Consider the following 14173-nt stretch of genomic DNA (forward strand, 5'->3'; position numbering starts at 1 on the left):
GTAGGAAGCTTCTTAACAGAAAAAAAAGAGCGGTTATGTAGAGTATATAATTATATCCGCAGTAAAGCGAAAGAGATATGTATGTGTGACGACTTGGCCCACTCAAATCTATCAACCAAAAGCTGATGAGAAGAAACTGACTGACTAAGTGCACCATATAAACCAATGAAAGCAATCCACGTCTATACGTAAATAGTTAGGGACAGATTCAGCACAAGAAATGTATCGTATTCAAGCAGCAGAACATCGATTGAGATCGATCGATCGATGGATGATCGGTCCAGCTAGCTTAATGAAATTATTAGTAATTTGACGTTGTCAAAAGGCAAGCGCATTTTCCATTTTTTGAGGACAAAAGGCAAGGCATTGGTGATAGCTACTGCAATTCACTTTTTCTTGGCGATCGCTAGCTTTATACTAATATTTTGCAATCGATCGATGGAGTGCGTCCATGAGACCTTTTGTTGACTCGATCGAACATCGATGTATCCTCCTACCTCAGCTTACATATATGCATACCAAATCAACGGGAAAAATTCAAGCAACAATTAATAATTTCAGTTTGATCGTCTGCAATATATATAATTTGCACCTCTCTCTCTATATATTTACCAACGGGGCCGGCTAGACAGTTTACTTTCAGGCAGGCAGGCAGCAGCAGCTATTACTATCGAGCTGAAAACGAGTTCAGTACAGCTGCGGGCATCGCCGGCCGGCCGGCTGCTCCCCTTCAACCAACCAAAAAAACTTAGGCTTAGGTCGTCATGGAGCAGCAGTTGTCCTCGCCGTCGGCGTCGCAGCGTGGCGGCGGGAGGGAGCTGCAGGGTCCACGGCCGGCGCCGCTCAAGGTCCGCAAGGAGTCTCACAAGATCAGGAAGCAGGAGCCGGTGCAGCAGCTCCGGCAGCCGGTCATCATCTACACCATGTCGCCCAAGGTCGTCCACGCCAACGCCGCCGACTTCATGTCCGTCGTGCAGCGCCTCACCGGCGCCCCGCCCACCGCACCGCCGCAGCCGCAGCCGCACCACCCCACGCTCTTGGCGCAGATGCCGCCGCAGCCGTCGTTCCCTTTCCACCTCCAACAGCAAGATGCTTGGCCCCAGCAGCAGCACTCGCCCGCCGCCATCGAGCAAGCGGCAGCACGGAGCTCCGGCGCCGATCTGCCACCGTTGCCGAGCATCCTGTCGCCGGTGCCGGGGACAGTACTGCCAGCTATCCCGGCGAGCTTCTTCTCCCCGCCGTCGTTGATCAGCCCCGTGCCATTTCTTGGTGCAACGACTACTTCTTCTGCTGCGCCGTCGACGTCGCCGTCTCCAATGGGCGGCAGCGCCTACTATTGGGATCTCTTCAACATGCAGCAGCAGCAGCACTACCACCACCAAAATTAATTAATTTCATCCATCAATTCAGATATATAATTTGCACGGATATGGCGCGGTCATCATCACAATATTGGCATCCATTTAATTAGTTCCTAAGCTAGTTAGGGTTTACCATATTTTTTTTAGATATATGACGTCATAGTCATACAGGAGAAAATCCACTGTCAGATGATAGAGTACATTGGGATTAATTATTGATAGATAGTCGATGCTAATTACCTCGTTAGCTAGCTAGCTTAATTAGTTAGAGTGCACCACTGTAACTAACTCTAGCTAGCTGCAAGGAAGCTTCATCGTATCGATCGCCAGCACCTACTAATTGATTTTCTCCGATGTACTTGCTGTAATTTTTCACTCTTGTAGGCACCCCACTTAATTTGGAGGTGATAATATACCTAGATGCCACAGTGTATAATGTAATATTCACTTCATTCATTTTTTATATAAACTACAGGTATGTTAACCAGTTGTGCCCTCTTGTATTATATATGCTCTTGATTCTACCGTACGTACCACACCATGCACGCATTGCGGTCAGTTCAGAGAGAAAAAAAAATCAGAATTGCTAACCTACTGCCGACATAAATTGCACCCCTAAATCTTACAGATTTTGAGCCACTGGATGAGCTTCGAGATTCATGCTCCAGGCCTTCTACTCCAACTCCAGTGACCTCCTCTTCTTTTCCGGCGCCGACGACACCTAGACTCCGGCAGAGGACTCTACAGGTTAGGGTCCCGAGGTGGGGTTGGGGTGGGAGGGGGAAGGGGAAGGGAAGGAGTTCTTCGGCTCTAGAGGGTTGGCTAGGAGAGGCGGCAACCCAGCGGTGGGCGGCGAGACGCCGGCGGCGGCGCCGGAGCCGCAGGGCTGGAGGAGGGCGGTGGGCCAATGTTGGTGGCCGGGGCATCTCGCTGCCGATGGCTTGAGGAGGAAGGAGGGGGGAGGAGGAGGAGGCTGGCCAGCCGAGGGATCTCACCGGTGCCGTTGACGCCCTCCGGCCAGCCGGTGAGGCAGCAGGCGGCACAGTGGGGCGGTGGCGGTGGAGGAACACGCGATGGGAGGGGAACGGGAGGAGGAGCGCTAGGGTTAATGCCTCTGTACGAATCTTAAAGCATATTTGATGGTCCAAAATTTGAAGGATAGGAGGTGGGATTTTCTGTCAACAGATATATAGGCCGTCTCAACAAAAAATTTGCGAATGTATACGATCGATCAATGAATTAATCATGCATTCATATATATACAAGAGTGTATGCAACCATGTACTCCACCCCTCCCCGCGACTGGCAAAAGAACTAGTCGTTCTCGCTCTCCTCCCTCGTCCTAGTTTTGCGTAACACAGCCGCATCGCCATACTCGGGCGCTGTTGTCTCCCTTCCTCGACGCGGCGAGGCTACACCAACTGGCTCCTTGGACGAGCAGTCGCCAGACCGTGCATGGTTAAGTTCATCCGTCGTCAATGGATGCCGATCGAGTTTAATTGGCGCCTCCTCCGACGCCGTCGACTTAATCTTGGTGAGGGCGGCCTGCCTTAGGAGCCTATGGTTTGCATAGCTCTGTCCATCCCCATTGCCGTTGACCTGATCTCGTCGAGCTGAGGCCTATGACGATCGAGCAGATCAACATAACGAGCATCAACCTCTCCACGCTCCTCCGCCAAGATCTCGACCTCACTGCCAACATCCGTTGCTAACAAGTCTATTTGGAGGCTGCCCAGTGAAACGTCCCATCCTCCACTGTCAGATTGGAGAAATTCGGGGGGTAGATGGGGTGGATTGGGGAGGATAAATATCTATAGGAGTGAGAACGAAAAAAACAAAGAGAGGCTGATAAGTAAAACCCATTATCAGATTGGAGCGCAAGCCACATATGTCTCTGAATTGTTTGCCTAGCTAACCAAATAAGGGCACCTTTGAATCAAAGGATTTTACGTAGTAATTTCATACGATTCAAATTCTATAGGAAATTTTTCTATGTGGCCATTTGATTCAAAGAATTGAAGCTTTAATTTCCAAATCCTATGAAATTCCTATGGAATGGTTTATTTCATATAGGTTTTGAAGGAAACATAGCAAGAGCTCTAACCTCGTGGAAAATTTCCTTTGGATCTATCTCTCTCATCCGATTTCTGTGTTTTTCATGTGATCTAATCAAACGGTCATTCATGTGTTTTACCTATATTTTGCAATAATCTATTTTAAACTTACATTCATGTCTTGTGTTTTTTTTTTTCTATTCCTCCGTTTTTTTCAATCATGCGATTCAAAAGGGCCCCAAATGTTTGGTGAACTAAAAATATCCACTCTATTAGAGATGCTCCGGTGAAGTGTCCAATGCATGGAGATACAAATGATGGCAAGGAAAAATGGCATGGAATTTCTGTTTTTAGCCTACTCACTCATTAAACAATCTGAAAATAGAGTATTTTCATTTGGATCACTTTTTCATTGTTGTAGTAATTAATTATCATCAATCGCACAAATTTGATGGTTTGGATTAAACTATCTATTAAAATCAAGACAAAATTTGTTCTCACCTGTCAAAATTTGTTCATTAGCAATTATTGCTTTTAAATATGAATTAACCACTCGTTATAAAGATAGATTAAAAAAATGGAGGGAGTACTCGTGTAATTTTATTCTTTTTTGTGCTGGCAAGCTTCTTAATTGTAACCATTTAACTGCAAAAATGATGTACTGTAGGGTATCACAACAGAGGCTGAGCGCCTTGTTGACTTGCTGAGTACAAAGGACACTGACGTGTTACCGGAGTTCTGTAGATGTAATAAGATCAGGGAATGTACATCATCAAGTTTTGCTCAAGCTTTAGCAGGAATTTGCTTGCAAAGCTGCTGATGTTGCTGCTGCTTCAAACAACACATCAGAGAGGTACGGTATATATTGTCTGAATAGTAGTATATCTTAATTTCGTTTCACTTGATTCAAGATTGTTGCCCATCGGATTATATTAGCGACATTAATTTGATTATTCTCTTCTTTGTATGATCTGTAGGGTCACTGATTCAATGGAAGGCTCTAGTAATAAGGATATGAATAGCTCAAAGTGGAAGTTGAATAGTAATCAGGCGGCGGAGGGTAATTCTAAGGAGAAGAGGAAAATGAAGAAGAGGATGTTCAGAAAGCAATTTTAGTATGGACGTTCAGAAGAGGTGAAGAAGAGTCTATATGAAATTGCCGACTCATCTGCTGCAACCATAAGACAATTGGAAGACAAACAAAAATACAAAATGTCACACTTGGCTGATGATGGACTGGAGAAGATCCATGGCGGCTTTGATTTAACAAAGGATGAGGTTAAGTCACTGCTACAAAGCATTAAGGAGACAGCTTACACCACTGACTGATCTTTTGATTTGTAGCCATGTCAAAGGTCAATGTAGCTAGAGGCTGTTATAATTTTCTTTACTTCTGGCCTTTTTTTTTTGTTTTACCAGAGACCAAAACAAAGTTGATTATTATACTCTATCAGGCAAACTGAAAGATTCTGAAGTGAATAACTAAAGAATGCAGTAAAATACATGTACAGGAGCAGCGAAGGCCACTATAATACGAAGTACTAGTACTTAGGTGCAACAACTACAGCTGTACAAGTGTTCTAAGGTCGGCTTTGCCATCGAGGATGGGAAGCAAACAATGGTCATCTTCTAATCAGTCCACAGATGACACCAACAGTGAATTCGCAGTCATTCTGTTACTGCCGTCAAATCGGCAAGTACATATATATACGCATATATACCTTCATTTGAAGGAGACCTAAAGAAATTACACATTCTGTGGAGTTGCTAAGAAAGCAGCTACAAGTTAGCCTGTTTTACCAAAAAGAAAGAAAACAAAAGAGCAAGATAACCTTTGGTATGATACTCTATCGAGGTGATTTCTTCTGTATCTTAGCTCTAGAACGCCGACTGGCTCCCCTGCTGTTTGCCTGCTCAAAAAACATACTCGATTAAGACAGAATGTTCAGAACAACAACCCAAGTCCATCATACTACCAAGGACTGGACATACAAATACACAATTGAATTACTCCCAGGTTATGCTACTGAGCAATCATACTGCACATTTATCAAGCCATTGAAGAAACATTCTGATACTTTAATTCAACTCCTCAAGACTAACAAAATGTGATAACTCTGTGTTATATGAATGAAAAGGGGAAAAAAATCATTCTTACCTGGGCATGCTGTAAGATGTCTTCAAGTTCGATGACAATCTCTGCAAAAACAGGCCGGACATCAGGATCTTCGTCCCAACACCGCTGAATCAGTTTTGACAATCTCGGGTTCACACTTGAGGGAATCTCCAAGCGAAATCCCTAAGCAGGGTGTGTGGGAAAATGAGTCAATGTGGATTTCTGTTTAAAGAAACATAGAGACAAAATAATTTGCTAGTTTGTCATTATTCATGTTCATTTCTGTCATCTTCTAATATCCTTGAAGTGTGGTACTTTGGTTCTGTTTGATCTTGTGATTTACATGGATAAGGAGCATCCCTTACAACTCCAAAAAATTTGGGATTTTCTGGAATCTTTTACAGTGGATGACATGGAGGTAGCACCACAACGAAAGCAATATTTTCTCGAGATGACCAGAATCAGATACATACCTGCCTTACTCCTAGTGCAGCCTGCAAGGGCGTCATGTTATCGTATGGGACCTATAGCAGAATTAAAAATTACAGTGTTACCGTTAATAATCACAATATGGTATGTTCAAACAACTCAGAATTAAGCTCAAGCAGAATGTACACCAGGGCCAAACCTTCAAAGTTACCAGCTCCCACAGAACAATAGCAAAGCTGAACACATCTGCTTTGTTATCATAAGGCTTATGGTTAATGATCTGTTGAGACAAGCAGCACCTATGAGATTCTCATCCAAAAGAATGGAAAAACTCTTGCAATCAAAACTCTGGTCAGAACTTCTCATCTCACGCAAAGATAATTCCAGAGTGGTAAACAATGTATCCAACCTTTTCCTACAACTGGATCTTATTTGTCACTATCAAATCATCAATACAATCAATTTCACATAACAGGTAAAGTTCCAAAGGCATCTTAGATTCCGAAGGACACTGATTGACCCAAAATCTTTCAAAGTTGATAATGCAACACTGTTGCAGTGATGCCTGCATGGGGGAACTTAAGAAGTCCAACTTACACCTCTCACATGGATGGCTTAATGATGGGTGGTTCATCGCTCAACAGTAAGTTGGAGAAGTGATGCCCTATTTCAGTTTGTGCAGCATTATCCACTCCACATTATCTAGTAGTATATGATTGGTGTTTCTAGTTTCAAATCTTGACTTTGAATTGGATTTATCTAAAAAGGTATCTCATACAAAGCAGCAGATTTTCAAAACTTAGGTTACTCAGAACTCACAAATTGGTTATACAAAAATCTGAAAGAAAAATTTCAACACCAAGCAATTCTTAAAAGAAAGGCAGAGTTTAGTGAAGAGGAGGCATGACCCATTCCAGAAAAAAATGTGATGCAAGGAGCCTACGCTTCACAACTCACAAGAGCAAACAAAGGACCACGCAAAAGCAAAAGGTTTACCGATAGTTTCACACATCAGATAACAATGGAAACTAGGAAAACTGAGGATGGTATAGTGGACACAGAAGCTTCCTAAAAGTTATTTCTTTCAACAAAAAAGAAGTATGAATCTCAATGGGCACAAATTAAATGGTCAACTGTACCTCGGGTGCCATCCATCTATAGGTTCCAGTTTCAGCAGTCATTTGTCCCTCTTGATTTCCTTGTCGAGCCACACCAAAGTCTGCGATCTTCACAACCTATTACCAGTAGCAGATATAGTCAATACAAATCTGGGAGATTAGTCCATTTCAATTAAAGGAACAGAATTACATCTTCAGGACCATAATGTGGTTTTTCACATGAGGCATTAAATTTCACAGTTCAAAACTGAAAAACAAAATTAATACTGACAAATTACAAGGACTATTTGAAGCCAAAGTTCTTAAGCAACTCGATTTTTTATAAATGAAATCTCCCCTTTGAGCTATAAAATGTTGTAAAAAATCCTCTTTGAAATGCCGTTGCCCATCTGCAAGATGTGGACTGAAAATCTTTACATAATTCGAAGAAAAAAATATCCCATCCCAAAGCAGTGTCATATGATTGAAAAGTGGATAACAAATGATTTGCTGTAATAGTACCAGTCACCTTGATATATTTTTCTAATTTTTGGATATCACTACCACATATCAGAAAGAAGAAGAAAATGGGAACTGAGAAGAATATTCAGTACGCATACTTGATGATAGCCCATGAGCAGGTTTGCAGTCTTCAGATCTCTATGAATGATGTTATTCTGATGCAGATAATTCATCCCCTTTGAAATACTGATAGCAATCCTTAAAATCGTAAGGAGGTCCAAAACATTATTTTGCTTGTGAAGAAAGTCATATAAATTCCCTCCAGGCATGTATTCTGAAAGAAAGAGAACCAACCACAAGACAAAAATGTGAGTTCAGTAACAGTAAGCCAGACAGGACATGAAGCATGATTCATTCGAATACTGACTCCAACTATGCAAGTCTAAGACCTATTTGATGCATAATTAAAAATTCTTTGCTATATATTACACAATTTTCTTGATAGTATGGGAACTTCAAAATTAAATAGTCTACCTGAAGAACAACATCAGATAGATGGCTATAAAATGGATGTATGTTTGTGTCAATACCTAAATACTAGCTTCTGCTTTAAGCCTATGTGCGCACATGCACACGTGGCAACAACAGCATTGTTTATGCAATTCAGCACCAGTGGTTATGGAGGTGATTCCAATCAAATATTAAGGAAAAAAAAGATATAAATGCTACCTGTTACAATGCAATACTTTTGAGGCCTTGTGCATGCCCCATAAAATTGAAGAACATTTTCATGATTAACACTCCTGGAGGAAAATATCTTGAGTAAGTCAGAATAAAATGAAACACGCTAATTTCAGCAGTTTATAAAAGAACTTGCCTTAGAATAAGTATTTCCTGTAAGAACTCAACTTCTGACGGATTGTTGAAATGAGAATCTCTGAGAATCTTTACAGCAACATCAAGACCATTGTAAGTTCCTCGATACCTGTGAAACAGAGTAAAGATGAGACTCGACTGGAAAATACTGTTATATGGTTTTTGTGTATCAGAGCCAAAACTAGGTTAATAATATCCATGGTAATTTGTCAATTGGCATCATGGTAATACATCAACATTTCCTTGTCAGTGGAAGCCAGCAAACTATTATGGTCTGTAGAGGATAGAGCGGCACACCACCGTATCAGCAGTGAAGTGCAAATAATTGAAACTTGTAAATTATTATTCCCATAGTAAATGGTGATCATACTAGACTGTTAGCAAACTGTAAGTGCCAAATAATTCTTACAAGTCAGCAGAAGATCCAGTAGCAATCTTTTCCCCTGTTGTTAGCAAGTTCCAGTCAATTTCAGAATCTCCAACCTGCTGTTGTAGCTCAGCTATTTTCTGCTGATTTGTCGAGGCTGAAGAATTTGTTGAATTAGATGGTGATGCCTACATATTACATGGAACAATTAATCTAAGTCTGTTAGGAAATGTCGGTAATTTCCTTGTGAGTGAAACTAGAGCTTTGCACGTGGTACTGCATTTACATGAAACAAGCAAGAGACGAAAAACCATGCGGATGACTTATGATGACCGAAACAGAAAGGAATTAAAGTAGGTTGAGTGTAAAGGGCATCATACATTTTTGTGCGACAATGCCTCCTTAATCTTGATGATCAAATCATCTGTCTCCTGCATGTGAAGTTGCAAAATGAGCAAGCAACACTTGCATATACTAGAGCACATAATGAAAGAGTAAACGATATTATCTGTGTGCGTGAAATGTGAGCTGGTAATCACAGAGAGTTTATAGATGGATGTAGAAACAGGCATGGTTATAGAGTGACCTCTGTGTCCCAGCCATCAACAACAAAAACGTCCAAACAGAAGCCATCAGTTGTGGAGTAAACATGGGCTTCACGAATATTCAGTCCAACCTCAGACAAGAGTAGAGTGAGCTGTTGAAAAGATTAAGTAACTATTGGTGGTAAGTAAGTTGGCAATTATAATATGGAAAGGAAAGCAGAAGTAGGAGATGGAAAATGAATTATTACCCTGCTAAGAAGCTTGGGCTTGTCCAGGGAAGAGAAGATAATCTCATGAATAAGCTTAGTTTTGGGGTACCTGTAGGAAGGGAATTCAGTAGGCAGTAAGTACTATATACTAGTTGGGGTGTATAAGGTATGAGTATGATATATATGGTATCCTATCCTATAAATCTATATAAGTGATCCCCACTTAGTGTAGTTATTACACAATTTCCTGAATTGTGGTTGATCCACGTCATCAAAATGAATGCCAGCCGTTGGACCAAAACTCAACGGTTTGATGGTTATTGCTTGCACAATGCACACGAGAAAGCCCAACTGAATTGAGCCCATCCCGACGGCCTCCCTATCTGCTCGCTCTCATCCCCAAACTCGCAACCACCGCCCGCTCTCATCCCTTCACAAGTGCGGCGCATCGGCCAACACTGCCGCCGCTTCCCCTCCTCTCGCACTGCTGCTCCTCACGCCTGTACGTTCCGCTCCTTCACATCAGCCACCCCCGTCACGCACACAAATCCCCTTCGGTGACCTCGCTGGCGTCGTCTGTTCCTCTTCTCCAGATTGTCTGATGGACTACCAGCCTACCACTAGCTACATACGGGATGATTCCTCTTTCTGAAACCGTCGCCAGCAACAAGCAGTCGGGAGTATCTTCTTAAGCCTTTTTTAAGTCCTCAAAATGTACCATCGTCAGCTTCTAAGACTCTTAATCCATCATCCCCGTGCGACCGGCCAACCCAACCATATGCATCATCACCATGATTAAGATAATGGAAAAATGCCAGGTATGCTTTACTTTTGACAGTACAATATTGCTGTTTCTTCACATCCAGTTACATGACAATTTGTAAAAATCGAATCAGTTCTTAATTATCCATACAATATCGTATGGAATCTATTAAGGCTAGGAGTCGACAAAATATATAAGACAAGATTTCTTAATTCTTATATATGTATATGCAAAATTGCAGCTACACTAAGCCTTATGTATTTGGGTTGCCTCTGTTTCTACTGCAGAATTTTTGCCACACCAATTTCTATGAACGAGATTGATATCGTACTGGTATTTTTGTTTGATTTGCTTCAGATTTATGCAAGACAACATTTGAACAGGATCAGTGCCATCTGTGCACAAGTATCTCACAACCTTTTTTAATGTAAGTATTTCACAACCAATTTATTAGATTGTGCTTATAATCAGGTTAGACTGGGTACTGCATATGTACACTTTGCACCCTTTTGACTGCGATTTGACAAATTGTTTCTTCTGTAACATTCAGGAACCCAAACTCTTTGCCCAGACCTTTTGATGTGTTTTACAGTATTATCAGCAGTTTGCACGGCTTTTCTCTGCACTGCTTGGTTTCATCATTTTGTTTGGACACCATTAACCAGATCTTGCAGTGCTTGCTTTGTGTGAGCTTGACCAAAGAATGTGGTGTACTGATCCTTATCACTATGCACCCCTTTATTCAATAATGTTGTGTTCACTTTATGGAAATCATTTTTTTTTACTAACAGTTGTTCTTTAATCCTTTTACCTTTGATTGGCTAATTGATGTATATATCTCATATATACTTTATAATCTGATCTGATGATTTGCTTGCTTGGCTGCAGGTACTCAGCGAGCAATATTTCTTTACCACTAACTAGATTTGTCTTTAATTAAAATGATATTAAAAGGTATTCATAGATTTTAGCTCTGAAAAACTGGATGCATAGCTAGCAGGTATACATTTTTTCTCATTCTCAACACAAATATATCCTTAAACATTGCACGATCCTGTGATGTTTTAGAGAGAAATTTGTATGCTTTATTATCCTCTAATGTACTGATTCAGTGTTTGTTCAGCTAAATATCTACCTTATTTCATATTATTCTTGAGTTGTTTGCAGGTCGCTCAACATATATTTGGCCTATTCTATGATTCTGCAAGCTATCAAATACTATGTTATTTAAAGGTATGTGATTGTGGGTTTTGTTTTGTGCTTATGGCATGCATGATGTTTCCTTAGTTTTCCGCAGCAACGCGAGGGTTCATCTAGTGTATTGAAACAAATAAAGACATAATAATAAAGTGAAAAGGCAAATGGAAAGATGAGGAAATAAAGGAAGTACCAACCTAGAGGAGATGGACATGGAGCCGGTGTTGTCTCCTGTGTCGTTTCTTCTTCTTCTCTCCAAGCTGAGGTCTTCCATGAGCCTCTGGCATGGATCGAAATCGGAATCCGGGAGAGGAATGGACTTTTGGAAGCGGGCGTGGAAGACGGGGCGATTCTGTGGGTGGGCGCAGTGGGTGAGGATCCTCCAGTGGAGGAGGACGTCGTCCACCCTGTCAACGCCGAGGTCGAAGAGATACCTTTTGGGGAGGCGCGACAGGTGGTGGACGAAGGCGGAGGCGTCGTCGGGGAGGGGGACCTCCTCCTTCTCCAGCTCCAGGATTCGCTCCTTCAGCTTCCTCTTCATCTCCTCGGGGTCCTTCTCTTTATTCACCATGTCTGCCTCTGGGTGTGGCCGTGGCGGCGACGAGCTCTCCCCCCAATCCTCCGCCTCCATTTCCATCTCCCCCTCTGCGCCCCTGCGTGCTCGCGCCCGCGGGGGCCTCGTATTTATAGCCGCCGTGCGTGGCGGTGGTGCAGGCTCCGGCCGGCGACCACCGATTGGAGTTTGGAGAAGACGACGACGACCACTGGGCTTGAAATACTAACGGATTTAAATTTCCTTTTTGAATTCAATTTTCTGTGGGTTTTGTTTCTACTAGTAGTATTTCCTTTTGAGAATATTCCGATCTGCCGTGGCCGTGTGAACAATGGGGACACGTAGCGGTCCAGCCAATGGGGACACGACGCGTGGCATCTCTTATCCGGAGCGGAAAGGGATCGGATCTGCGTAGAGGGATGGACGGTGCGGATGGTAACTGCGGACGGCTGGGATTTTCCCCGACACCGCGGGTGGATGCGGATGCGGTGGGGCCCACGGGGTTGGGACCTGGATGACGCAAGCTGCGACTTTGAGGGTTTGTTTTGGGGGTGGGGCCCACAGAAAGGCGTGACTCTGACCGCAGTTTCTTCCTCTTCTATATTAAAAATAATTATAAAGACAAAAAAAAAACTCCACAAACAAGGTGACTCACTCGTGACGTACGCTTCTTATCACTATACTTTGTATTAAAAATATATGATAAAAATGTAACCTAAGAGTTTATTTTCTCTCATATATATACTGCCTCTCGTAGTTTCTCTCATATATACTGGCTCTCGTAGTTTGTTACCCTCTCCTAGATTGATTTTTTTTACAGAGGAAATAGTAATTAATATTTTATGTTTTATTGAGAATAAAAAAATGATGTATTTAAATATTATCAACATAATTACATATTCAGATCTTGGAGCTTTGGATTATAGGGCCCGTTCATTTTGATGACATTTTCAACCTTATCAAGTTTTATTAAAGTTGCCAAAAAAATGGCTACATTTAATTTGCTGTCAAATTTTGGTAACTATATAAGAAATCCTGTTAAAATTTTAGTAACTATATAAAGTTTTTTTTTTGACATCAAAGTAAACAGGCCCATAGATGTATGAATTTACGAAGCTAAGTTAGGAGCTTTATCAAACACGTACGATGTAAAGAACGATGGAGTATTAATTATTAGTAACTTGCTTACAGTAGATTCCTAGACCGAAGAGCACGCAGTGGTGAAAACCCCAAGTTCACTTAACAATTTAACAACTCGATAAACTTGAGACAGTTTAGTTAATTAATTAGCGACCTAGCAGCTACTAGTATGGTTGGGACAGAGATTTCAACGTACGGAGAAAACTAGGAACCATTATTAATTTGATGACTGCATTTACAATGCGTTACTCCTTCCGTCTGAAAGAACTTAATTTAATTAAGAGAATATATGACCTCTTATAAGATAATAAATCTAGATAAAGAATAGTAAATAAATACATGCCGGTCTATAACTTTAGAGTTGTTTGTATTGTTGTGGGAGGTTCGGATTTTAAGAGAAAATACAGTCATCAGAAGCTCCCAAACATGTCCAATGTTTATATATATACACACACATGTATACTTAACCTATTTTTTGTGAAGTATCGCAGTGGTTGGATTTGGGGTCTTAATTATCATTCTCCGTATATATAATGTCATGACATATATTAATTTTTATTCTATGTGACATACAACCTCCAATCCAAAATACATCAACTTTTATGTATAAACCTAAACAAATACTACTATTTACCATAGACTTATAGTTAAAAATTATCTGGTAAAAACTAGTGGAGGTGGAGGAGCACTGGATCAAGCACTCCTGTCGGAAAAACCAATGCAATAAGTTCAATTACCAAGCATAGGTACCCAATTGCAGTTCTACCTCGTGCTATTATATATGGATGCCCACTAATTAAGCAAAGTCAATTTGTCGTGCATATTGTGATATTCAGATTAATTATTAGACCAATTGAGGTGCTGCCGGCCGCTTAATTAATTCATCTCACGCAACACAAAGATACCGTTGAAACTCAAGATTTAAAGCTAAGGCTGCAGGAATTAATAAAAGCCATGTTTATCTTATACTCCTATGTATGAACTCCCATGTCGATCTCCCTAGA

General features: G+C 41.4%; 2 protein-coding genes across 6 annotated transcripts; one reads left to right on the forward strand and one right to left on the reverse strand.

The window, feature by feature from the left end:
- Window positions 1-662: 662 nt before the first annotated feature.
- On the forward strand, window positions 663-1826 carry LOC127783224 (protein MKS1-like). The gene has a single exon (XM_052310457.1). The coding sequence runs from the start codon at window positions 765-767 to the stop codon at window positions 1386-1388; it is 624 nt and encodes a 207-aa protein (XP_052166417.1). The 5' UTR covers window positions 663-764; the 3' UTR covers window positions 1389-1826.
- Window positions 1827-4872: 3046 nt separating this feature from the next.
- Window positions 4873-12265, reverse strand: LOC127782490 (serine/threonine-protein kinase STY17-like). 5 transcript variants are annotated; one of them, XM_052309695.1, is made up of 14 exons: window positions 11911-12052; window positions 11674-11828; window positions 9556-9625; window positions 9349-9459; window positions 9143-9193; window positions 8805-8950; window positions 8397-8504; window positions 8249-8322; window positions 7678-7853; window positions 7100-7195; window positions 6160-6240; window positions 6005-6055; window positions 5574-5714; window positions 4873-5325 (listed from the first exon to the last, which is right to left on the reverse strand). In XM_052309695.1, exons 2-14 carry the CDS (start codon window positions 11748-11750, stop codon window positions 5263-5265), a joined length of 1245 nt encoding a protein of 414 aa, XP_052165655.1. In that variant the 5' UTR covers window positions 11751-11828; window positions 11911-12052; the 3' UTR covers window positions 4873-5262. The 5 variants fall into 5 exon arrangements, 4 of the variants coding, with proteins under 4 accessions (XP_052165655.1, XP_052165653.1, XP_052165652.1 ...); XM_052309693.1 differs by having other exon boundaries at window positions 5574-5614; window positions 11674-12265; XM_052309692.1 differs by having other exon boundaries at window positions 11674-12263.
- Window positions 12266-14173: the final 1908 nt, after the last annotated feature.

This window comes from Oryza glaberrima, chromosome 8 (assembly GCF_000147395.1).
Source record: "Oryza glaberrima chromosome 8, OglaRS2, whole genome shotgun sequence".
Classification (NCBI taxonomy): domain Eukaryota; kingdom Viridiplantae; phylum Streptophyta; class Magnoliopsida; order Poales; family Poaceae; genus Oryza; species Oryza glaberrima.

Bases quoted from the DNA above. Each gene is read 5' to 3' on its own strand.
- LOC127782490 (XM_052309692.1), bottom strand. From the start codon at position 12,113: ATGGAAATGGAGGCGGAGGATTGGGGGGAGAGCTCGTCGCCGCCACGG. The intron at 9,460-9,555 runs GTAATAATTCAT...TCTTTTCAACAG, and splicing joins AGCCCAAGCTTCTTAGCAGG to CTCACTCTACTCTTGTCTGA. The intron at 6,241-7,099 runs GTACAGTTGACC...TTGTCTCAACAG, and splicing joins ATAGATGGATGGCACCCGAG to ATCATTAACCATAAGCCTTA.
- LOC127783224 (XM_052310457.1), top strand. From the start codon at position 765: ATGGAGCAGCAGTTGTCCTCGCCGTCGGCGTCGCAGCGTGGCGGCGGG.